The following is a 26,207-nucleotide window of genomic DNA, read 5'->3' as shown; positions in this document are numbered from 1 at the left end:
ATATTACAAGATATTGTAATTTTACATACAGTGGATTCTTGTTATTTGGGCCATTGGTTAATTGGGATCGCTGTTTATTTGGAACAACTTTTAAAGAACAAAATTAATTGAGAAAATAGCCGGGATTCCCTTTGTTTATTTGGGATGCTATGCCACTTAATTGGGACAGGAGACTGTTGCTGAACAGTTTCTAACTAGTGCCAGTCCTATGCACTCATGTGGCTGTTAGACAATACATTGTCCTGAAAGCGCACAGTTTCTAAATAGCATCAGTTGCATGTGTTTGTGTCCAAAAAGCAGTGATTTTTGTTACCAATAGTTGGCAAGAAATAAGCAATAAGACAATTCAGAACTGTTTTGCTCACTGCAATTTCAAGCATTCAAGCTTGGAGATGCCAGGAATGGCAGGGAGTGAAAATGAAATGATTTCATTACTTCATCAAGTTAGGAACTACAATGAATTTTAAGGTATCGATAATTATCTTGAATGTTATAATGGAAGTGAAGATTTGGAGAATGCAGTAGTCTAAAGCATTGTATGAAGGCAGTCTGTTATCTGTATTAGGTGTCTTGCAAATTTTGTTCATTTACAGTCAATCATAAGAATGTTTTGTGAGGCATGTGGAGCAAGCTTCACTTTGTACCTTATCCAAGAATACTACTCAGCATGTGTTTGTTGCTGAACTAGTATATTAACCTTCAAAATGCTCCTTTCTCAAGACTGGTGAACCTAACTTTCATCAATGACTATTTATTCAATATACATGGCTGTCATCAGCATACAAACACAAATGACTCCTCTTCTTTTTAGCTGAAGGGGCTGTGAATTTCTGCTTTGTTCTGAGTTCTGAGGGCTGCTGGACTACTAGGGTCTTGCTGCCATCTGAATTTCTTTTCTTTTCACAGGGTTTCTTTGGAAAATGAATTGACTGACTTGGAGAGATCCCCAGCTGATCCTGCACCGCACCCTGAGCTCCCCTACCCTCTCTTCAGATTCGAGATAAACAGCCGGCTGTCGAGCGAAGAGAGTGACGGGGAGGTGACTGAGGAATTGGACAAGCCAGACTGTCATTATTCACGATTGCATCCAAAGCCACTGGCAGTACGTTCTATTGCAGCCCAGCCCCTCTCTCTCCACTTCTCACTTGTCTTACCAGGAGCATTGATGGTTTAAACTGAATCCTCTGCAGAGCAGATGGGGCTGAGAAATGTTTGTAACCTCGCTACACTATTCAGTGTTTCAGACAAACATTTTTATTTACTTTCTACTAGTACTGAAAGTGGTTCATGCTGAATTGTTGGTTAGTTGCCTTTCCCCCTTGATCTTTGCAGATCTTCCTTGGCAAATTAGTTATTCATTTCCAGTTTCTGCCCAGCAGCCCCCACAAAGCATGCAGGTGTTTTTAGGGAAAGGAGGATGACACACTCTGTTGAATTTCCTGTCTGATGGGACTTGTCTAATAATTAAACAGGTTGGAATCTAAAGCTGACCTGCAGGGCTCAGTGAAGTGGGACCAATCTAAAATCTATTTTCACCCAGCATGGACAGATGGCCTGCAGTGCCCCACCTCACACTGTACTTTTCAATGATTTAGCTAGGCACAGAAGGAAACTGGGTCCTGGAATTAGCAGGAATGTGCTACGCTGTAGGGTACCAGCAAGTAAATAAAAACAAAGGGATGGAGTGGATGTGGGGAGGATGTTTCCATTAATAGGAACGTCTAGGATACAAGGGCACAACCTCTGAATACATGGGAAGTCTCTTTAGAACTGAGATGAATTTGTGGTTGCTACAGAGGGCTGTGGAGGCCATGTCATTGGGTATATTTAAAGCAGAGACTGATAGGTTCTTGATTGGTAATGGGGCTACGGGTTAGGGGAGAAGGTGAGAAAATTGGGATGAAAAAAATATCAACCATGTTTGAATGGTGGAGCAGATATGATGGGCTTATGAGCCTAATTCCGTCCATATAATTTTACAGCGGGGAATACTCGACAGGTCAGGGAATATCTGTGGGGAGAGGGAAGGAGAGAAGCAAAGTTATTGTTTCAGGGAGATGATCCTTCATTTGAAGTGAAGAAATTAGAAACAATTCTGTTTTAGTGTTATCTCATTTTTCCTCTCCAATAAAATGTTCTCAACTTGAAACATGAACACTGTTTTTCTCTCTACAGCTACAACCTGACCTGTTGAATATCCTAGTTTTTTTTTATTATTTCACATTTCCAGCACCTGCAGTTTTTTTCATTTTTAATTTACAAACTGAGAAAACTATTTGGAACAAAAATCAAAATAGGAGGACATCACTCAGCTCCTCATTATGTTCAATTTTTAATCAAGATTATGACTGATATTGATCTGATTTGTTTCCTGAGATTCCATCCTTTTTAATACACTTTCCTCCAAAAATCTGTAGGTCTTAATGGTAATACTTCAAACTAACCTGAGGGAAGAATTCTAAATTGCTGGTACACTTTATGAGATCATGACAATATCCCAAAGCCTGATACTAATGAAATTCTTCATAAATTCTGTAAATTGTAGCTATGATTCTGTTTGAGCATGAATTGGCCTTTTCCCAATATTACTGGCCCGCACCAGGAGGAACTGCTGCTGTACGAGAGCTATTCCTGAACCAATCCCTTCTTCACCTGATCCAACCTTTCTTCTTTGCAGTTTTGCACTTTTGGAAGCCGAATGATTAGCCGAGGTTATTACGTCTTCAACAGGAGGTTGGACCGATTCCGAATGGCCCTTAACTCCATGGTGGAAAGGCACCTAAACTCTCAGATGTGGAGGTCAGTACGCTGTCCTTCTCATGACATTGTTGATTATTATTGAAGTATTTGTAGTGAGGAAGGGTGAGTGTACTGCACAGTCTCCACAGTTCAAAAGCATTGAGGGGGAGAGATAGACTGATGCAGGAAATATCTGTGACTTGATCCAAGGGCTTTAAAAGCCTGTAGGATTTTTGGAGGAAGTTACCTGATCATGGATAGATAGTTATTCACAAGGAGTGACTATCTATTGGTCCTCATTGGTCGAAGCCAAAATACCTGAGCGTTTCAATGGTTCTATTTAATATGCAACTTGAAATTCTTACTCTTTACAGACATCCATGAAACAGAAGAAAACCCCAAAGAATGAATGACAGAAAAATATTAGAACCCCAAAGCACCCCCATCCCCTTTACACACACAAGCAGCAGCAAAGCATCAATCCTCTCCCTCCCTCCACTTATTCCAGCAGGAAGCATTAGCTTCCCACCACCCACCAAGAAATAGCAAAGCCCCCAAAGAGCCCATGATCTGCAGTCCAACAAAAATTGTTTCACAGATGAGCTCGAAGTCGCCCTCTATTTTGGCTCCTCCCCAGGTTTTTTTTTTGAGAATAGAGGCCTGGTGAAGCACCGATCTTCTCTGTTATATGGCCCTAGGCGTTGGCCTGTGGAGTATCCTCAGTAAGTTCCGTTCTTATTTTTGCTGTTTGATTTTCCATAGAGAAAGCTGTATGAGATAAATACCCAAATAAGAGGACACTCAGCCTCAAATTCTGTGCTATTTTTTAGCTGGATTATGACCGATCGTGGTCCAATTTGTGTGCCATTACTGTTTATAACCTACAAAGTTTTGTTTCTCTTAATTATACATTATAATTAACCTAAGGGAGGGATTTTATATTACTTGTAAATATCTCGTTATGATCTTGCATTGCACTTTTTTGGTAGCTTTTACACTTTATTCTGTATTGCTATTATTTTATCTCGTACTTCAAAGCACTGTGTAATGATCTGATCTGCATGAACAATGTGCCAATCTTGCTTCTCACGGTATCTTGGTTCATGTGACAATAATAAACAAATACCAATACACAAGATACAAAAGCCTTGAGTACACATCAGGTTCTAAAACATCGTCAACCCTGCTGTTAGAAGACTCTTGAATAGAAACATAGAAACATAGAAAATAGGTGCAGGAGTAGGCCATTCGGCCCTTCGAGCCTGCACCGCCATTTATTATGATCATGGCTGATCATCCAACTCAGAACCCAGCCTTCCCTCCATACCCCCTGACCCCTGTAGCCACAAGGGCCATATCTAACTTCCTTTTAAACATAGCTAATGAACTGGCCTCAACAGTTTGCTGTGGCAGAGAATTCCACAGATTCACCACTCTCTGTGTGAAGAAGTTTTTCCTAACCTCGGTCCTAAAAGGCTTCCCCTCTATCCTCAAACTGTGACCCCTCGTTCTAGACCTCCCCAACATCGGGAACAATCTTCCTGCATCTAGCCTGTCCAATCCCTTTAGGATCTTATACGTTTCAATCAGATCCCCCCTCAATCTTCTAAATTCCAACGAGTACAAGCCCAGTTCATCCAGTCTTTCTTCATATGAAAGACCTGCCATCCCAGGAATCAATCTGGTGAACCTTCTTTGTACTCCCTCTATGGCAAAGATGTCTTTCCTCAGATTAGGGGACCAAAACTGCACACAATACTCCAGGTGTGGTCTCACCAAGGCCTTGTACAACTGCAGTAGTACCTCCCTGCTCCTGTACTCGAATCCTCTCGCTATAAATGCCAGCATACCGTTCGCCTTTTTCACCGCCTGCTGTACCTGCATGCCCACTTTCAATGACTGGTGTATAATGACACCCAGGTCTCGTTGCACCTCCCCTTTTCCTAATCGGCCACCATTCAGATAATAATCTGTTTTCCTATTTTTGCCACCAAAGTGGATAACTTCACATTTATCCACATTAAATTGCATCTGCCATGAGTTTGCCCACTCACCCAACCTATCCAAGTCACCCTGCATCCTCTTAGCATCCTCCTCACTGCTAACACTGCCACCCAGCTTCGTGTCATCCGCAAACTTGGAGATGCTGCATTTAATTCCCTCATCCAAGTCATTAATATATATTGTAAACAACTGGGGTCCCAGCACTGAGCCTTGCGGTACCCCACTAGTCACCGCCTGCCATTCTGAAAAGGTCCCGTTTATTCCCACTCTTTGCTTCCTGTCTGCTAACCAATTCTCCACCCACACCAATACCTTACCCCCAATACCGTGTGCTTTAAGTTTGCACACTAATCTCCTATGTGGGACCTTGTCAAAAGCCTTTTGAAAATCCAAATATACCACATCCACTGGTTCTCCCCTATCCACTCTACTAGTTACATCCTCAAAAAATTCTATGAGATTCGTCAGACATGATTTTCCTTTCACAAATCCATGCTGACTTTGTCCGATCATTTCACCGCTTTCCAAATGTGCTGTTATCACATCCTTGATAACTGACTCCAGCAGTTTCCCCACCACCGACGTTAGGCTAACCGGCCTATAATTCCCCGGTTTCTCTCTCCCTCCTTTTTTAAAAAGTGGGGTTACATTAGCCACCCTCCAATCCTCAGGAACTAGTCCAGAATCTAACGAGTTTTGAAAAATTATCACTAATGCATCCACTATTTCTTGGGCCACTTCCTTAAGCACTCTGGGATGCAGACCATCTGGCCCTGGGGATTTATCTGCCTTCAATCCCTTCAATTTACCTAACACCACTTCCCTACTAACATGTATTTCGCTCAGTTCCTCCATCTCACTGGACCCTCTGTCCCTTACTATTTCTGGAAGATTATTTATGTCCTCCTTAGTGAAGACAGAACCAAAGTAATTATTCAATTGGTCTGCCATGTCCTTGCTCCCCATAATCAATTCACCTGTTTCTGTTTGCAGGGGACCTACATTTGTCTTTATCAGTCTTTTCCTTTTTACATATCTATAAAAGCTTTTACAGTCCGTTTTTATGTTCTCTGCCAGTTTTCTCTCATAATCTTTTTTCCCCTTCCTAATTAAGCCCTTTGTCCTCCTCTGCTGAACTCTGAATTTCTCCCAGTCCTCAGGTGAGCCACTTTCTCTGGCTAATTTGTATGCTACTTCTTTGGAATTGATGCTATCCCTAATTTCTCTTGTCAGCCACGGGTGCACTACCTTCCTTGATTTATTCTTTTGCCAAACTGGGATGAACAATTGTTGTAGTTCATCCATGCAACCTTTAAATGCCTGCCATTGCATATCCACCGTCAATCCTTGAAGTGTCATTTGCCAGTCTATCTTATAATAATAAAGGTGAAGTCATGATTCCTCCGTCTACCTCATCATGTCACATGCACTGTATTTATCTATCTATATCGCACTTTCTCTGTAACTAACACAATATTCTGCATTCTGATCACCTTGTGTACTCCCTCTTGTGGGGCGGCACAGTAGTGTGGCAGTTAGCACAATGCTTTACAATACCAGTGACCAGGGTTCAATTCCCGCCGCTGTCTGTCGGGAGTTTGTGCGTTCCCCTTGTGACCGCATGAATTTCATCCGAGTGCTCCACTTTCCTCTCGCAATCCAAAGGCGTACCAGTTGGTAGGTTAATTGATCCTTTAAATTGTCCCCTGATTAGGCTGAATGGCGTTGTTCAAAGGGCCTATTCCACCCTAATTCTCCATCAATTAATAAATAGATAATTAAATATAACCATATATTGAATGCTCGGCTGGATGGCACGAAAACCAAACCCTCTCACTGCTCACAGCTACCTGGATACTATAAACCTACGGACTCTCACAGCTACCTGGACTATTCCTCTTCTCACCCTGTCTATTGCAAAAATGCCATCCCCTTCTCGCAATTCCTCTGTCTCCGCCGCATCTGCTCTCAGGATGAGGCTTTTCATTCCAGGATGAAGGAGATGTCCTCCTTTTTTAAAGAAAGGGGCAGCCCTTCCTCCACCATCAACTCTGCTCCCAAACGCATCTCTCCCATTTCACGCACATCTGCTCTCAGCCCATCCTCCCGCCACCCCACTAGGAATAGAGTTCCCTTTGTCCTCACCTACCACCCCATCAGCCTCCGGGTCCAACATATAATTCTCTATAATTTCCGCCACCCCCAACAGGATCCCACCACTAAGCACATCTTTCTCTTCTCCACTCTGCTTTCCGCAGAGATCGCTCCCTACGCGACTCCCTTGTCCATTCGTCCCCCCATCCCTTCCCACCGATCTCCCTCCCGGCACTTATCCTTGTAAGCGGAGCAAGTGCTACACATGCCCTTACACTTCCTCCCTCACCACCATTCAGGGCCCCAGACAGTCCTTCCAGGTGAGGCGACACTTCACCTGTGAGTCGGCTGGGGTGATATTCTGCGTCTGGTGCTCCCGATGAGGCCTTCTGTATATTGATGAGACCCAACGCAGGCTGGGAAATCGTTTCGCTGAACACCTACGCTCTGTCCGCCAGAGAAAGCAGGATCTCCCATTGGCCGCACATTTTAATTCCACGTCCCATTCCCATTCTGATAGGTCTATCCACGGCCTCCTCTACTGTCAAGATGAAACCACATTCAGGTTGGAGGAACAACACCTTATATTCCGTCTGGGTAGCCTCCAAGCTGATGGCATGAATATTAACTTCTCTAACTTCTGTTAATGCCCCACCTTCCCTTCGTACCCCATCCATTATTTATTCATTTATTATTATTATTAATTTTTTTCTCTCTCTCTCTCCTTTTTCTCCCTCTGTCCCTCTCACTATACTCCTTGCCCATCCTCTGGGCTTCCCCCTCCCCCTTTCTTTCTCCCTAGGCCTTCCGTCTCATGATCCTCTCATATTCCTTTTGCCAATCAACTTTCCAGATCCCTCCCACTCCCACTTTCAAATCTCTTACTACCTCTTCTTTCAGTTAGTCCTGACGAAGGGTCTCGGCCCGAAACGTCGACTGTACCTCTTCCTGTGGATGCTGCCTGGCCTGCTGTGTTCACTAGCAACTTTTGTGTGTGTCCCTCTCACTGTATCTCAATACCTGTGGAAAATGATGAACCATTTACCAATTCTGTGGCACTTCATGTCATCACCAAAAGGTCAACCTTACCCAACCCCTCCTGGGAGTACAGGGACCATCTATTCACATGTATCACCTCATGCCACCTTCCCATCCCTGAAGTGCAGTTTCTCTTCAGCAGCGTAGTCCTCTTCGCTCCCATATCTTCCCATTGCTGGCAGTGCATGTACCCACAAACCCTGCAGCAGCAGTGTGACCACCCCCACTTCTCTTTCTTGTCTCCCACCCACCCAGTATTCCCCCAGTGACTGATGGTTATAACCTGAGGGATAATCTGATTCATTTCAGTTTTTTTTGCTTAATGCAGGAAAATTCCTCCGGCTGTGGATTCCCAGAGGGCACCGCCACCACCTGCCTCCTTGACGCACTCACTGCAGTCTGTTTCATCCCTGCCTCTGGGCTCCTCCTCCTCCTCCTGCTTGCCACCCCTCGTGAGCACAGATCTGAAACCGGCGTCCTCTCCAGCTGCCGTCACCACAGTGCGAGCCCCCTCAGACCTGCCTGCCGCCTGCTGCCGTTCACTTGCTCCGACAACCCCTGCCTCGAACCCGCCCCACTCCTCCAGCAAAATGTCCTGGGCGAAGGCTGGCCGGGGGCTTGGTTTCCACCAAGGCTCTCACCCATTCACTGACACATCACAGAACAAGAGGAAGAAGCCAGCGCTCTCCAGCTCTGAGCTGACACCTGCTCAAGACCCTCCCCTCAAAAGGAACTGCGTGCTTAGTTTGGGCAAGATCAGTACACCTCCTCCTGGCGGAATAGCCCCCCGGCCGCCTCACTCGAATACCTCGTCACACAATGCTAACAATGGAGTTGCTGCCCACAGCCCCAAAGCACCGGGACAAGCGGGGATTCTGGGGCAATCAGGGAACTCCATCAAAGGGAACAGCAGAGCAGTGGAACACTTTGATCCCAAAAGGGATGCCCGTCTCTGTGAGGGGCGGAAGCTGGGAATTCGCAGCCCCTCGCCCCCACCACTGATCGCCAACTCCCCTGTGCGGGCTGAGGGCAGGAAGAGGAAGAACGCTGGCGCTTGCTCGAAACCCACCAAAGTAGCCAAGTCCCCCGAAGTCAGCTGTGCACAAAGGAAAAGAGAGGAGAGCTTAGTGACATCCCGACCACTCGGCAACTCCCACACACAAAAGGTAAGGAATGCAAAGGTCCACTGCAATGCCTGGGGAAATGGGCCAGGAATGAGGGTCTGGGCAGAGGGGTGACCATTTTAAACATCAGAACCAGCTGCTTCCAGCTAAGGGCTGGTAGGAGTGTTATAATTGTCTTGATCCCTATGACGGAACTGAAGCATTCAGAATTCCTCTTCCTCTACTTCAGAATAGACTAACCCTCTTCTGACCTGTTGGAGAGTTTGCTCAAATGTTTGTATGTACAAATTGCTTTGAAGGCTCAGCGGTAATGCTTCCAATGGTTCAATAATCAGAAGTGAATCTTTGGCTCAGTAAACACAAGAGATTCTACAGATGCTGAAAATTCAGAGTAACACACACAAAATGCTGGAGGAACTCGGCTGGTCAGGCAGCATCTATGGAGGAGAATAAACAGTTGATGTCTTGATCTGAGATCCTTCATCTTTGGCTCAATGGTAGCATTCTCAGCTCTTTAGTTAAAAGGTGTGAAGTTTGGAGTCCAAGGGGTGCAAGCAGTGCTGCGGTTGGATACAGCTCCATTTAGACATTATCTGCAGTAACTGCATGTGGTCCTGTGCAGTACACTGAAGAGGACTTTGTGTCTGAATGATTCTGGGAGATAAAAGACTTACATTTTGAAAGCAAGTTGCCAGGGTAGATATTTAATTTTCTTAAAAGATTACGAGGGTATAGAGTCAGCAGGTTTAAGATGATTAAAGAATCTGATCGGATAAGGAGAGACTACTTCCTCTAGTGGAAGAATGCAGAACAGCAGCTTTAAAATGAGAGCACGGATTACTGCACTGATAACGAGCAGCAATTTCACACAGGGTGCTAGAAATCTGGGAATATTTTCTCTGTAAACTGAGATTGGCATTTCAAATTTTATGATTGAGATTATTAGATATCTTGGATGACTAAGAATGCAAGTTAGTTCAACCATTGCCAGACTGAATTGTGGAACATGTTCAATGTACTAAAAGGTCCCAAGCAATCTCTGGGCTCAAAGGTTATATTTCCTTATAGGAATCAGTTAATTTTAAGACTTAGAATTTTGATGACATCCACTGACTGGAAGTACTGCACTGAAGTGTAAGGATTTTGCTCCCTAGTTATTCTATTTTTTTGTGCAAAACTCATGCAGTCAAGCTGACTTTTTAGGGTGACATGAAAAATGTCTTTTGGCTGAGGAGCTATAACGGCTGTGGTACCAGCTTAACAGTAAGAGTTAATGCTATAGCAAAGGAGGATAAAGTGGAGAACAAAATCCTGCTCTTTGAGAACAATAGACTATCATGATCACCTTCAAAAGTTGTTTCATCCTTCAGAATGCATAACAAACTGGGATTTTCCTATTTAAACAGAAGTATTGTGTATTTAGTTACTCAAGAGAAGTTCTGAACAGGAACAGATTAGATGCTGTACACAAAATGCTGTAGCAACTCATGAAGAGACTGATGAAGGGTCTCAGCCGGAACCAACAACTATTTATTCCTCTTTATAGGTGCTACCTGACCTGCTGAGCTCCCCCAGCATTTTGTGCCTGTTAATCCGGATTTCCAGAGTCTGCAGAATCTTGTGTGTCTAGATACTATATATTTTCACTGTGCATATGTTCTTTAGTTTTTCCAGGGTTGCGGGTGGCACAAGGTTGGCTCAAACCTATTGACTAGCGCTAATGAGACTTGAGAATTTTGTAGTGAGCTACTTTGTTGAGTTATTGGAGTCTGGGAGGTGACAGTTGCTATAGTAATGTTGTTTGGAAGGATTCTCCAGAATTTTAGGTAACAAGAGAATGCCACTAATGTTTAGGTCAGGGTGATAAATGTTTGAGGGAATTCCAGATCTAGGAGTTCAGTAATCTGACGTGCATCAGACAAAGATGGAGTAATGAAAATTAGGGATGCTGTGTCCTTGCTGTTTAATGAAGTTTATAGATGACTTGTATGAGGACACCAGAGGTATACTTGTTAAATTTGTTGTGACATTTTTAGGAAAATAAGTTGTAAAGAAGACATAAGGAGCATACAAAATGATATAGAAGCTAATGAATGGGCAAAGATCTGGTAAATGGATTATAATGTGGCAAAATGTGAAATTGTCCACTTTGGCAGGGGAAAAAAGAACATCTAAATGGTGACAAGCCACCAGATGCAGGTACAGCTAGAAATTAGGAAAGCTAACAGAATGTTATTATTTATTGCTGGGTGAACCAAACGGAAAAGTAAGGAAGTTAGGATTCAGACGTTTAGAACATTATATAAAAGCAAGAATCAAATGCTGAAACTTTATAAACTTTATAGTTCACATTTGGAGCATTGTGAGCAGTTTTGGACCTTGTATCTAACAAAGGTTGTGCTGGCATTGGAGGAAGTCCAGAGAAGGTTTACAAAGTTGATCTAAGGGGATTGAAAGGCCTGGATGGAGTGGGTGTGAAGAGGATGCTTCCAATAGTGGGAGAGTACAGGAACAGAGGGCACAGCCTCTGACTAAAAGGATGTCCCTTTAGAAGAGAGATGAGGAATTTCTTTAGCCAGAGGGTGGTGAATCTGTGGAATTCAAGTGGCTGTGGAGGTCAGGTCATTGGGTATATTTAAAGTGGAGGTCGATAGGTTCTTGGATGTTGAAGGTTACGGCAAGAATAGTAGTCATAGTCATACTTTATTGATCCCGGGGGAAATTGGTTTTCGTTACAGTTGCACCATAAAAAATTAAGTAGTAATAAAACCATAAATAGTTAAATAGTAATATGTAAATTATGCCAGGAAATAAGTCCAGGACCAGCCTATTGGCTCAGGGTGTCTGACCCTCCAAGGGGGGAGTTGTAAAGTTTGATGGCCACAGGCAGGAATGACTTGCTATGACGCTCTGTGTTGCATCTCGGTGGAATGAGTCTCTGGCTGAATATACTCCTGTGCCCAACCAGTACATCATGTAGTGGATGGGAGACATTGTCCAAGATGGCATGCAACTTGGACAGCATCCTCTTTTCAGACACCACCATCAGAGAGTCCAGTTCCACCCCCACAACATCACTGGCCTTATGAATGAGTTTGTTGATTCTGTTGGTGTCTGCTACCCTCAGCCTGCTGCCCCAGCACACAACAGCAAACCTGATTGCACTGGCCACCACAGACTCATAGAACATCCTCAGCATCGTCCGGCAGATGTTAAAGGACCCCAGTCTCCTCAGGAAATAGAGATGGCTCTGACCCTTCTTGTAGACAGCCTCAGTGTTCTTTGGCCAGTCCAGTTTATTGTCAATTCGTATCCCCAGGTATTCGTAATCCTCCACCATGTCCACACTGACCCCCTGGATGGAAACAGGGGTCACTGGTACCTTAGCTCTCCTCAGGTCTACCACCAGCTCCTTAGCCTTTTTCACATTAAGCTGCAGATAATTCTGCTCACACCATGTGACAAGGTTTCCTACCGTAGCCCTGTACGCAGCCTCGCCTCCCCTGCTGATGCATCCAACTATGGCAGAGTCATCCGAAAACTTCTGAAGGTGACAAGACTCTGTGCAGTGGTTGAAGTCCGAGGTGTAAATGGTGAAGAGAAAGGGAGACAAGACAGTCCCCTATGGAGCCCCAGTGCTGCTGATCACTCTGTCGGACACACAGTGTTGCAAGCACACGTACTGTGGAGAGAATGTAGGAGAGGATAGATCAGCCATGCTTGAATGGCGGAGCAGACTTGATGGGTCGTGGGGCAATAATCACAACACTGTACTTTATTCATCGTTGGAATCGTATCCTCCGCTAAGGCAGCCTTTCCTCGACAAAACCTGAAAAGAATTGTGTTAGTGTTAGCAATATATGAACACAGCAATGGTGTAGCATTCTTACCTCTTGAGGCAAAAGATTATAGGTTCAAGGCTGCCATAGAGATTTGAACACATAATCTGGGCTGAGACACAGTGCATTATTGAGATTCTGCTGACCTATAAGCAATGTTATCTCTTTTCACGTGTCATTACATCAAGGTCTTGTTGCCCTCTTCTTTAAAAAAAAACATCGCTATTATTTACTTCAGAATTCACCTGGCTATCCTTGCTCAATGTTTTGATCGTCAATCAACTTAGTTTAACAGATTACCAATTTATAATTTTATTGGTTTTAGGATCATTCTGTGCATCAATTTGGAGCTGCTTTATTTCAATGTTATACTTAATGCTTGGAGAAACCCTAGTGGCAAGAAAGCCACTGAATAGAAGCAAGCTGTCTGATTGTTATTCTGGGTGCGATTTTATATAATAGAAATTAATCCTTTCATGCTTCTCTCTTTCTCTATCTTCCTCCAGGCAAAAGTGCGACCCTGAAAGTTGGTCTGCCCAGCTTTGTGGCGATACATGATCTGGAAACGTTCCATCGATCAGTCACCAATTCCAGCCCTTGGGCACGCAAATTGGTGCCTGTCGCGAGTGTCAAGAGCTCTGTCGGATCACAGGCTTATTAGGCACAAATGAAAGTGGGACTGTCCCACTAGCTGCCTCATTTGGCACTATAGAGTGTGCAGCCTACCCCTTGTATTGCATACCACATCTGTATGGAGTTCGTTACTACCCTGTTCATCCATCTGTTTTGTTTGTCCCCTTCCAATTTCTTTGCTCTGGAGTTTTGCTGTCCTCACCATTTAATGTGGAAGCCTTACTCTGTATTGCTACAAGGGAAACCTGATAACAAAACATATGCAAAATTGGCCATGAGGTATTCAACCTGTGCTTCTTGCCCACAATGTATTGGAGAATGATAAAGGACATTCTGCCATATATTTAATCCATGCTCCCTGCAGGCAGTGGGGTGCAGATGTCTCTTTTTCGGCATCGTGCATTTGTAAACTTGTGTTTTCCTGCCTCTATCTTCTTACAAAGGGTTTGATTCATGGTGAACTGGGGCCCATGGGTGCTGGACACCCATCAGATACACTCCTCAAGGAAATGTTCCTCTTGTATGACCTTAATTTTTCACAATTAAAACTCTTACATTCCCTTTCCCTCCATCCAGGGCAGTTAGATCCACCGCCACACTACTCTTCCTGTCTTCGTAGAGGCCACCCAGCAGCCACTAAGAACAGTCTGAGAGAGGTTAAGAGAAGGGGATGATGACTGTCGCTGACAGCCCGAAGTTTATATATGCCAAATATCTGTTCAGATAAGTCTGAGCAGTTCCAATCGTAGATATAAATGGAAAGAAAAGTATTATATCTCCTTAAGGACTGCAGGCAAAATGACTGATATTTACATGGCCTTTGACCCTGACCTACTTGCATCATAATGCTGTTGCATCTTCTTCATTGAGACATATCTAGGAAGCTGGCTCATATACGTGAAACTTTAATGGATTGAAAGAGAACATTGAAAAGAAGAAATGATTTGATTTATTGATAGTAGGGTGACCACTATTTCATGTTCTTTAGGCCTACTGGTGAATATTATCTTGGTCTGAGCTTCTCTTGCCCAGTAATCTAACCGTTGAAGTTAATCCCAGGTATTTAATTATTGTTTGGTGTTATTAGATTTCTGTCCCCTTCTCTCTCCTTTTCTCTGTTCTTGCTTCAGCTTTGTTCACTCCACTGTATCTTTTAACAATGCAAAAGGTCATTCAGTCTATCTGGTGCATGCTACATCCCGGAGAGTAATCCTATTAATCTCATTCCTCCTCTCTGTAATTGCGCTCCTTCACATCTACTCATCAACTCACTTTGATTCATAACTTGTACTTATCCATCCTCTGAATTCTACCTTCTGCTAAGGTAGCCTTTCCTCCCCATACCTAAAAAGTGTTGTCTCTATGATAGCAAATTAACCTGCCGGTACATCTATGGGTTGTAGGAAGAAACAGGAGCACCTGGAAGAAACCCATGTTGCCATGGAAACTGCATGTGTTCTAACATTTTTCTCTAATTATTTACATCGCTCTCTCTCTTCACTTCTGCTTCCACACATTAGGCCTGTCCACCAGCAACTACAGATGTCCCTTCTTTCTCATGTTGCTAAAGAATATTTTAATGATAGTGACCCTGAGAACATTCTTCAAGCAAGGTTAAAATGATTTAACTATCTTCTACCAAATTCTGTACAATTCTCAAGTTGAACCATTCTTTTGCCCATCTGAAGATGAATTGAATTTTCTTTTCGCTCAGTTGTGCTTGAAGTTTCTGTTACAAACAGCATTTTCAAATTTCATTATTTTATGTTTAAATTTTAATCCAACCCAATTTATCAGTACCTTTATATGAATGATGTTTCTTTCTCTGCAACTTTTTTTGCTTGCTACTTTTAAGTTTTGAAGTATGATTTCAGATTATGTATAACTTTTGAGGGAAAATATAGCAATATGTAATGAAGGGATAGCTTGAGTTGCAGTGTCTCCAAATAATGATTCATCCCGTCTTCCCAGGGACAATGTTAAATTCTCAATTAACAAGGAAAAGAAATAACTGCCTGATGTCCTCCTAATCAGTGAGTGAGCGACTACAATGTGGAAACCTGAGCCCAATCACTTGAACTGAGATTAGTCCAGTAGCTGTTTTCAGCTAAAATGTATTGATAAAATGCTCAGTGAAGATACTCAGAGGAAATCAATTTCATCTAAATCACCCATGATAAAGGTGACATTTTGTAACAGCCCAGATGAGGCTATTGTGCCTGTGCTGATTCTTTTAAGGGAGATATAGAAGGGAGAATCTAATCATACCCCTTTTTACATCCATTTTCCATAGCCGGTGACCCAACAAGTAAAATTACCCTCATTATAGAATTTTGCCAGCTTTAATGGTAATGGACCTTTAGTGCTGGGAAACGGAACACTTCTAGTATCTGACACCCAATTGTCATCATCAGGCATGCCCAGTGTGACCTGTTCATAAACTGAGATTCCCAACTCACTTTATTTGAACATTGCATTATGTTTTGCTCAGTCACCCTCTCTATCCTTGTCATTTTCCACTGAATCCTCATTTTTTTAGCCTATAGTTCAAATTCTGGACCTGTTTTAAAAAGAAATCCTTACCATAGGGTTCTGGGTTGTCCCTTGTTACCTCATTGATTTTCTCAAACCTGACATCAGTTCATAAACTTTGGTCCTTTGATTCAGGTCTTGGTTGTGTCAGCCTTCATGGTACTGTTACTGGCAAAGTCTCCAGTCCTTTATGTGGAACCTCTGTTCTAAATCATACTGCATAACAATTTTCCCATATCCATGTCCCCCTCCATCCTAAAAAGTCTTCATAAAGACCAATTACTTCATCAGACTTTGAACAAAGCCTCCTCTTGCCCTTAGATGAGAATCCCTTCCATTCTGCATCCGATATCAGTACAGCAGTTTTGATTGCCCTGCTGAGGTTACCAATTTAATGATAATTGTCGCTTATCAGGCTGATTATATGCATCGCCCTAAAAGTTAGGTGCAGACGAGCCACCATGACGATTCTGAGTGTGAGTGGAAGTGGAACCCAAGAGCCAGGAATAAACAAGAATTTGTAACACAACTCCCTGAACTAGCTTAGCCTCTGGTCTTGAATACCTGTGTCCCATCTCCGTTGAGTGGCCATTTCAGTGAAGTGCTAAAATTGACCTCTATAATGCTGATTCAAATGAAAGCCTGAACAGCACACAATAATGTGAAATACTGAGCAAGAGTGTCGGGCATGAAGACCAAAATGCCAAGGTGTGTAAATGTCTGAAAAGTTTGTAATGGTTATGTACTGAATTATGCAAATATTTTTTGTATTTGATCTAGTAATGACACATCGTCTATAATATTTTACAGTTTGAAATGGTCAAATATATATCTATATATAAAGATAAATACATATATACAGGTATAGTGACCTAATGTTACCAATGCCAGATGCATACCCATTGAGGTAATTAGATACCTTGGCAACAGCTGAAGGGTAGCACACTGTTTAAATGCAAACCATTGCAATGTCAGTAGTCATGTAATTTATTGTACAGATCAAGCCATTATAATCTGAATCTGATTTTGCTTTATCCAGTTTTTAATATTTTTTAAGGAGGTTGAGCGTGGAATTAAATCGGTGTCTGGATTGGAAAGACTTAGTTGAAGCTCTGTGTAGCCCAATTTGATCTAACTTAGCACATCCTGAACTCATTCGTACTGATATTAAGATGATACTGGGTCCAAGTTATAGGAATAGAGTGAGTATGGGTCTTAATCCAACATGTGGAGTTTCTACCTTCATGTTCCCATTTAAAATGTTTCCAATATGAAATTTGAGATGCAATTCATAAGAAATAATGAAAAAAAAATAGAGATTTATTAACTACAGTAACCAGATGTAAAGTTTAACAAAGCAATGAACCGTAGGAAGACTAAAGATAGGAAAGAGTGTGAGTGATCAGGGTTTACGGCAATTATTTTCCTTATTGTCTTAAGCCTGTGCCCTTGTCATCGCTGAATGACCAACCACTGGGGGGAGGTGGAAGGAAAGAAAACACCAGTATTTACTCATCCTGATGTTTATTCATCTTGTCCTTTTATCAGTAAGTAATATTTAAATAGTTTAGAGAACAGTAAGGAGTAGTTTGCCTAGTAGGTCCAAGGTGGAATATAAACAGAGTGTCTGTCTCCTCCCCCCACCCCCTGCACTCCTCTTCATCTAACCCCAGAACAATTCCTCTCTGTCATTAACTTGCTTCCTCTTAATTGCTTGGATTTTTTTTTGCATCAGCTGCTTCATGTGAAATCTGTTATATAATTTTTTTTGTAGCTGTTACTACATTGTTGCCACTCTCTGGCAATTGTATTTCTCCTGAATTAATTACTGGACATCTGTGATTATTACACTTACTTCTTCTAAGTCTTGCTCAGAGACTTCCTTATGCCCACTGTGTTGAATACATTGACATTTTTATAGGTCTGTTAGTCCCTTGGCTTTGCAATACCTCAAAATCAATCCTTAATTCCATAATGGATGATATGTAAAAAACATTCATCTCTTTCTTTTCCTTCTCTCTCTATCTGTGATTCCTTCATTAATATCAGTGTTTGGACTGCACATTCTCTCAGATGAGAGGAAAATAACTGAATTAAACCATTTTAAACTTTAATTTGTATCAGCAAAGGTTATTTTAAGCTAAAAGATATGGAATTGAATACTTACCTCAAATACGAGCTGCTGCCCAGGCCTGTAAGCTGACAGTTTTTTTTTAAATAGCTATTTTTGTGGTTGGTATTGTTTTGCTAGAAAATATTTAATACGTGTCCTCGCTGTGTATTATTAGAGGTTGCTAGTTTTATAATTCAGATAGTAGTATTCCATTGATAGAAACAGAGAATGTTGGAAAGATGCAGCATGTTAGACAGTTAGAGGTGCAGATGTCAGGTTGGTAACCTTTCCAACGAAAGGTCATCTGTCTGAAACATTAATTCTGTCTGTTTCTCTGCACATGCTTTCAGACCTGCTATGTGTTTCCACCACTACTGTTTTTATTTCAGAATTTCAGCATTTGCCATTTTGCTTTTCGACAGCCCATCATTGAATGCTCCATCTCTATACTATGCGTTGAGATAGATAAAACGCTGTTCAAATGGTGTCAAGACACTATTCATTGAAAAGTCAACCATATAGAATGATCAAATCTTAGATACTATTTCCAATCAGTACTGAAATTTGTTGAATCTGATCAGGGAGACCTTTCAAAGTGGCACTCTTCACTCAGTGTTGCTGGTTTAGAAAAGTAAATGCTGTTTTTACTATCACTGTATGGGTGCTTATTGAAAATAAGATCAAGCTCTGGTGTGATGACGCCTGCAGTTGACTAGCCTGCTAATGTTCTAGGCAGGCTTCTTCTCCTACCTGTATGGAATAGGATCGGGAACAAGGAATAGAAAAGTAGCAAACCTTGGCTATTAATCCACTGCTTTCTGATAGACAAAGCATCAGGAAGCCATTAGTATCCTCAATAAAGGACTGAAGGCATTGAGGAAAGAAAGCCCGCAAGATGAAGAAGATTAAATTGATTAAGATGGGAATTAAAATTGTTATGTTGCCATAAGCGTGACAGTTTTCAAAAGAAACTTTTAAAAAATAATTGATGCTGCTTAAATTTTTCAAATGATGTACTTTAAATTTCACTTCAAAATGAAAAGGTCATCCTTTTAGGGGCACTTGAAAAGCAAGTGCCCACGAACCTTGCTTTTCCAAATGAGTTAAATTGTTTGTGAACAGCCCTCATGAGGCTGCAGTTTAATGACTGACATGGAGCGCAGTCACAGTGAGCAGAATAGGTTCCGGCATTTTGTTTTGCTAATCAGGATTGGCTTAGAGATTATGAAGACTTTGACTCCTAGTTGGGTATAGTATGAAGTTAGGAGTCACAATGAGTGAGCATAGATAATTAATGTACAGTAGGCTATTCAACCGCAGATGGCATCATTACTAAGCTCAATATTCTCCTCATCTACAGCAGTAAAGGTCGCAATAATCATCAGCAGAAAATGAAGGCATGCTAAGGGCTAGCAAACTGACCTAGCTCTTTCTCCAGGCTCCAATCCACTCCTAACTGCAAATCCCCACTCTACCGATCCCTCCATTCTTGGGAGTCACCAACCTGCTGACTTCACATTCCATTCATCATTGGCTTGAGGCCAGTCGAAGTTGCTTCCTGTACTTATGTTGGGGAGTTTGTTTTGAATGATTGCTGTATGACCAATATTTATGGTTTTTTTTACATTGACTTTAGACCTCAGTGTTTTTGGTTTATAAACAAATAAATGTATAATTTATAATACCCAAACAGATGTTTTGAATAAAGTTTTTTTTGTTTATCTGTTTGGTGAGCAATTTGGATATTTTTTTTAATAAAGTTTTATTAGAATTTTCTAAGTGTCCTGTCTAATACTAACATATTGAGTAAAATACTTAATACCAGAATGATGGTGGATACGATTCTTGCACTAAGCACCTATTAGTTTTGAAGTACAGACACCTGTGGTTTTAAAGTTTATAGAGTCAAGGCAGGTACTTATTGATAAGTTACAGATTAATTGAATGACTGATGGGTTTGAGTTGATTATTTTGAAACAGGGACTCCTGGTCCTAGGCGCTTCAGCTGGAGGGAACACAAACTTCATAAGTACATTTCACCCCACCCCACCGCACGCTCCTCTGTCTGTCTCTCTGTACTGGGGAACCTTTGGCACACATCGTCCTTTGCACATCCTTGCATTGGAAAATCAGACTTGTCAGCAATCTCATTTGTGAAATGAACAAGTCTGTTCACTCGTGTGCATGTTGACAAACACTAACTTCATCTACCAGAAGCCCAATAGCAATTCTCCCAACACTTGATGCTGCAGTCTAATACTTAAATTCTCTTTTGTTCTGTCCATTTGGTGAAAATGTTCTTTATTTCAGAAATATAATAATACATGAAAAAGCAACTTTTGTAAATGCAACCCTAGTTGATATTGTGGAGAACATCAAGAGGTTGTATTAAGCGAAAGGGGCTGAGTTAAATAGCAGTGGTTCGAGTGCAGATACCTGAACCTCAACTGTCAATCGCTTGGCGTTTACACCTACTTCCGGTATGGTCGGTCACCTGGAAGTGACGTAAACAAGGGCCGAGCTCGGACCGGGTTCGGGGCGCTGGGATGCGGAGCTTTCAGTGGCTACCCGAGCCCCTGGGCATTAGAGTCAACCAAGTGGGGCACGGCCCTGGAGCGCGGCGCTGCGGTCTCTACCTGTGTCTGAGGAGGACGGCGGGAGCGGCGGCCCACCTGAGTGCGCTGGGGCTGAGCATCTACGTGGGAGTGCTGAGCCGCCTGGGAACCAGTGAGTGCGAGGGGGAAATGGTGAAGTAGGGCTGGGCGAAGGGGAATGTGGGAGAAGTAGGGGTACAGTGACTAGTGGGGAGTGGTAATAAAAGTGGCGCTTTTGAGGGAACTGGGCTGTGTGTGTGTGTGGTGATTCGTGCAGAATGCTGCCTAGATTAGAGGAATGGTTGGATAAAGTTAAACTGTTTTCTCTGGAGAGCTAGAAGCTGAGGCGAGATCTGACAAGTGTACAGTATATGATTATGAGATGGCTCGCCAGCGTCTCCTTCCCAGGGTTGAAATGTCTTATACTTTTGTGCATGTATTTGAGGTGAGAGGGGGTAAGTTCAAATGAGCCATGCGGGAAACGTCTTTTTTTACACGGAGAGTGGCATTGCCAAGGATGGTAGAGGCGACAGATACAGTAGAGACGTTCAAGAGGCTCTCAGTCACGTAGATAGGTAGGAAATAAAAGGGTATAGACATTGTGTAGGCAGAGGACTAATTTAGATAGGTGTTTAGAATCATAGAACAGTACAGTACAGCACAGAAAGAGTTTAGTTATTTAATTAGATTAGTACAACATTTTGGACTGAAGGGCCTGTTCTATGCTGTACCGTTCTGTGCTCTAATGTGAGAGGAAGGCCAGGTGGGAATGGGTGGTGGAAGTGGAAGTGCAAGTGCCAGTAGCAGGTGAGAGGCCAGTTATCCTGTGGTAAGTAAATCACTTGTTGGCATGTCAAAGCCTCTTTGCTATCTACAATCCAGAAGCCAGGAGTAATAGAACTTCTAATAACTTGTTTGAGTGAGTGACATTCGTCAACTCTCAAGAAATGTAATGTTGGCCAGAGAAAGAGCGGGTAACTAGATTGATACCCCACATAAATGGTTACTCCTTCCACCACTGGGATGTTGTGGCTTTGGAGTGTATCAAAATACACTGTAGTTACTCACGACAAACCTCCCAAACTAGAGACCTCTTTCAGAAGGAGTTGAATCTCGAGTCATAGTCATAGAACACTACAGTTCAGAAACAGGCCCTTTGGCCCATCTAGTCCATGCCAAAATATAATTTATGCCTTGTTCCCATTGACCTGCACCAGGACCATAACACTCCTTACCCCTCTCGTCTATATACCTATCCAAATTTTTCTTAAGTGTTGAAATCAACCACCTCATCCACCATTTCTGCTGACAGCTCATTCCACACTTACCACCCTCTGCGTGAAGTGATTTCTCCTCATGTTTTCCTTAAACATTTCACCTTTCATTCTTAGTCCATGACCTCTAGTTCCAGTTTCACCCAACCTCAGTGGAAAAACCCTGCTTGCATTTATCCAGTGTATACCCCTCATAATTTTGTATATCTCGATCAACTCTCCCTTCATTCTCCTATATTCTAGGGAATAAAGTCCTAATTGATTCAACCTTTCCCTAGAACTCAGATCTTCAAGTCCTGGTAGCATCCTTGTAAATTTTCTCTGAACTCTTTCAAGCTTATTGGCATCTTTCCTGTAGGTAGGTGACCAGAACTGCACACATTACTCCAAATTAGGCCTCACCAAAGTTTTAAATAACTTCAGCATAACATCCCAACTCTTGTTTGATTTATGAAGGCCATTGCACCATAAGTTTTCTTTACAATCCTATCAAACTTTGACAGCTCTTTCAAGGAATTATGGAACTGTATTCCTAGATCTCTCTGTTCTACTGCACTCCTCAGTGTGCAATACCTCACATTTGTCTGCATTAAATTCCATCTTCCACTTTTTTCAGTTCGCCCAGATCCCACTGCAAGTTTTGATGGTCTTCCTCACAGTCCAGTACACCCCCAATCTTGGTATTATCTGCATACTTGCTGATCCAGTTTACCACATTATTATCCAAAACGTTGATACAGATGACAAACAGCAACAGATCCAGCACCGATCCCTGCAGCACACCAATAGTCACAGGCCTCCAGTCAGAGAAGCAACCCTGTATGACCACTCTTTGGCATCTCCGTGAAGCCAATGCCTAATTCAGTTTACTACCTCATCTTGAATGCCAAGTGACTAAACCTTGACCAACCTCCCATGTGGGACCATGTTCAAGACCTTGCAAAAGTCCTTTTACAGTATTGTGCAAATATCTTGGGCATATATGACTAGGGTGCCTAAGACCTTTATACAATACTGTATTGTCAATGTGGAGGGAGAGCAACTTTGTAAATCTGGCAGGAGCAAAGGATGTTTGGAATGGCAGGGTGGAGTGCCGGTGAGGTGTGTGGCACAGGTGACAGAGAAGGAGTGCCGGGACAGTGGTTGGCGCAGGTGCAGACACACGAGGCCACATCATTTGCTTCCAAACAGTTGGTGTATTGAATATTACAGAATGTCTCCCTGGTGCTTCCCTCTCCCTTCCCATTTTCCCAACTATGATTCTCTCTCCCTGCCCCCTTCCCACTCTCAATCCACAATAGAGGAACCATATCAGAATCAGGTTTATCATCACTCACATATGTCACGAAATGTGGTTTCTTTGTGGCAGCAGTACAGTGCACTAGTCTATATATTGACTATCTCTGATTGGTTCCTGTCTATCCAAATACCTGTATGTCCATTTCCTTTGAATACCTTCCAATAACTTCCCTACTGATAAGGTCAGGTTTACCAGCTTACAATTTGCTGGCTTATTTTAGAGCCTTTCTTAAACAATGAAACAGCATTAGCTAACTTCCAATCCTCTGAGGATGTATTAAATATCTCTGCTAGGGCCTCTGCAATTTCTGCACTTGCCTCCCACAGTGTCCGAGGCAACACCTTGTCAGACCTTGGGAATTTATCCACCCTAAGTTGCCTCAAGACAGCAAAGACCACCTCTGTAATCTGTATAGTGTACGTAACCTCACTGCTGTTTCACTTCACTTCTACAGACTGTCTGTCCATCTCTTGAGTAAATACAGATGGAAAAAATCCATTTAAGATTTCCCCCATCTCTTGGCTCCATGTATAAATGACCACTGTGATCTTCCAGAGGACCAATTTTGTCCCTTGCTATCATTTTGCTCTTAATATATCTGTAGAAGCCTTTGGGCTAGAGCAACCAAGGAGATCACCAAAACCAAAACCAAGGAGACGATGGTCGATTTCAGACGGTTTCAGCCTGAGCACACACCCTCAGCATCAGCGGCTCCACAGTGGAGAGAGTGGAAAACATCAAGTTCCTTGGGGTGCAGATCTCGAACAATCTCACCTGGTCCAGGAACACCACTGGGATTGTGAAACGGGCCCAGCAGAGATTGCACTTTCTGAGGAAGCTTAAACAAGCATCACTCCCCACTAACATCTTAACTACATTCTACAGAGGCGTGGTTGAGAGTGTGCTGACCTTTTGCATCGCAACCTGGTACTCCAGCTGCAGTGCTGTCGACAAAAAAGCCTTGCAGAGGGTGGTTGGGGAGCAGAGAAGGTTATTGGGGTCTCCCTACCTTCTGTCCAAGACCTCTTTCAAAGTCGATGCCTCCAGAAGACACGGTACATCATTAAAGACCCCTCACACCCTCTCCATGAACTGTTTGTTCTTCTGCCATCAGGCAAACGTTACAGGAGCATTAAAACTAAAACCACAAGGCTACTAAACAGCTTCCTCCCACAGGCAGTCAGACTGCTAAATAGCTACTCCACCTGACTCTGCTTTGGACACTTTTAACTTGCACTGGACACTTATAACTGATTTTAACTGACATGTGGCTGTTGTGTTTTACTATTTATTGTTATGTTTATTATTTAGTACTGCATTTGTTATGTTATGATTGCACTGCCCCTGAGAAATGCTGTCTCATTCTGCCCTGCAGAGCTGTATGGTTAGAATGACAATAAAGTTTTTCGAATCTCTGAATCTTGAAAACCTCATGCCTTCGTTTAGCACTCTGGATTTCCTTTTTAAGTGTTCTCTTGCGTTTTTTCATACTTCTCCAGTACCTCATTTGCTCTTTCCTGTCTATACCTGTTATGCACCTCCTACTTTTTCTTACCCAGGGCCTCAATATCTCTCAAAACCCAAGGCTCCCTAAACCTGTTATCCTTGCTTTTTATTTTGACTGGAGCATGCAAACTCTGTAATCTCCAAATTTCATGTTTGAAGGCCTCCCACTTACCAAGTACACCTTTGCAAAAAAACCATGTGTCCCAATCCATACTTGCCAGATCCTTCCTGACACCATCAAAATTGACCTTTCTCCAATTTGCAATCTCAACCCGAGGACCTGACCTATCTTCCTTCATAATTATCTTGAAACTAATGGTATTATGATCACTAGATGCTAAGTGTTCCCCTACACAAACTTCTGTACCGATTAAGGAAATTTTCCTGAACACATTTGACATATTCTATCCAATGCAGCCCTTTTACAGTATGGGAGGCCAGTCAATATATGGAAATTTATAATCCCTTTAACATGGTCATCCCTTTTTTTATTCTTCGATTCCATCCCTATAGTCTCAGTAGATAAGCTCTCCAGTCTGTTCTGTCTGAGCACTGGCGTGACATTTTTCCTGACTAGTAATCCCACTTCACCCCCCTTTAATCCCTCTTGCCCTATCATGTGTAAAACAATGGAACCCTGAACATTGAGTCCTGCCTCTCCTACAACCAGGTACAATAGCCTCATAATTCCATGTGCTGCTGTATGCCTTAAGCCTATCCACCTTTCCTACAATACTCCTTGCATTGAAATATATAAGAACATTAGTCCCACCATGCTCAACCTTTTGATTCCTGACTTAGTATGTAGTTTTAACAACATCTTTCCCCATAACCTCTCTGCTATCTGCTCTGGCATTCTGTTTCCCATCCCCCTGCAACTCTAGTTTAAACCTCCTCATGTCATGCAGCACTAGCAAACTTTCCTGCAAGGATATCCCCCCCTCCTCCAGTTCAGGTGCAAACTGTCCCTCTTTACAGGTCCCACCTTCCCAGTAAAACAGCCCAATGATCCAAAAACCTGAAGCCCTCCCTCCAGCACCATCTCCTTAGCCACATGTTAAACTGTATGATCTTATTTCTAGCCTCACTAGCATGTGGCATGGGTAGCAATCCTGATATCACAACTCTGGAGGTCCTGTCCTTTAACTTAACGCCTAACTTCCTGAACTCATTTTGTAGGACCTTGTCAACCCTCCTACCTATGTCATTAGTACTGACTTGGACACGACATTTGGCTGCTCACCCTTCTACTTAAAAATACTGTGGACTGAATCCAAGATGCCCCTGAATATGGCACCTGGGAGGCAACATAGCATCCAGAAATCTCGTTCTCATCCACAGAATCTCCTGTCTGATCCCCTAACCAAGGGATCCCTAATCACTGCAGCTTGCCTCTTATTCCCCTTTCCCTTCTGAG

At 42.6% G+C, this 26,207-nt stretch overlaps 2 protein-coding genes across 6 annotated transcripts in view; both read left to right on the top strand.

The window, feature by feature from the left end:
* Positions 1-19,851, top strand: part of LOC134355489 (ataxin-7-like protein 1) — a 55,602-nt gene extending 35,751 nt beyond the window's left edge. For both annotated transcript variants that reach the window (XM_063065448.1, XM_063065446.1), the window contains 4 exons: positions 907-1,102; positions 2,678-2,799; positions 8,204-9,041; positions 13,345-19,851. In XM_063065448.1, coding sequence (XP_062921518.1) covers positions 907-1,102; positions 2,678-2,799; positions 8,204-9,041; positions 13,345-13,362 — 1,174 coding nt within the window. In that variant the 3' untranslated portion in view covers positions 13,363-19,851. The remainder of the gene's footprint in view (positions 1-906; positions 1,103-2,677; positions 2,800-8,203; positions 9,042-13,344) is intronic.
* Positions 19,852-20,635: 784 nt separating this feature from the next.
* LOC134355487 (probable transmembrane reductase CYB561D1) overlaps positions 20,636-26,207 on the top strand; it is a 131,365-nt gene continuing 125,793 nt past the window's right edge. For 2 of the 4 annotated variants that reach the window (XM_063065443.1, XM_063065442.1), the window contains exon 1: positions 20,636-20,843. In XM_063065443.1, the coding sequence (XP_062921513.1) occupies positions 20,663-20,843 (181 nt within the window). In that variant the 5' untranslated portion in view covers positions 20,636-20,662. The remainder of the gene's footprint in view (positions 20,844-26,207) is intronic. The other 2 variants (XM_063065445.1, XM_063065444.1) reach the window with 2 other exon arrangements.

The sequence above is a fragment of the Mobula hypostoma genome, chromosome 13 (genome assembly GCF_963921235.1).
Source record: "Mobula hypostoma chromosome 13, sMobHyp1.1, whole genome shotgun sequence".
Taxonomy (NCBI): domain Eukaryota; kingdom Metazoa; phylum Chordata; class Chondrichthyes; order Myliobatiformes; family Myliobatidae; genus Mobula; species Mobula hypostoma.
The sequence above is the reverse complement of the archived record's forward strand: the minus strand, read 5'-3'. Positions and strand labels throughout refer to the sequence as shown.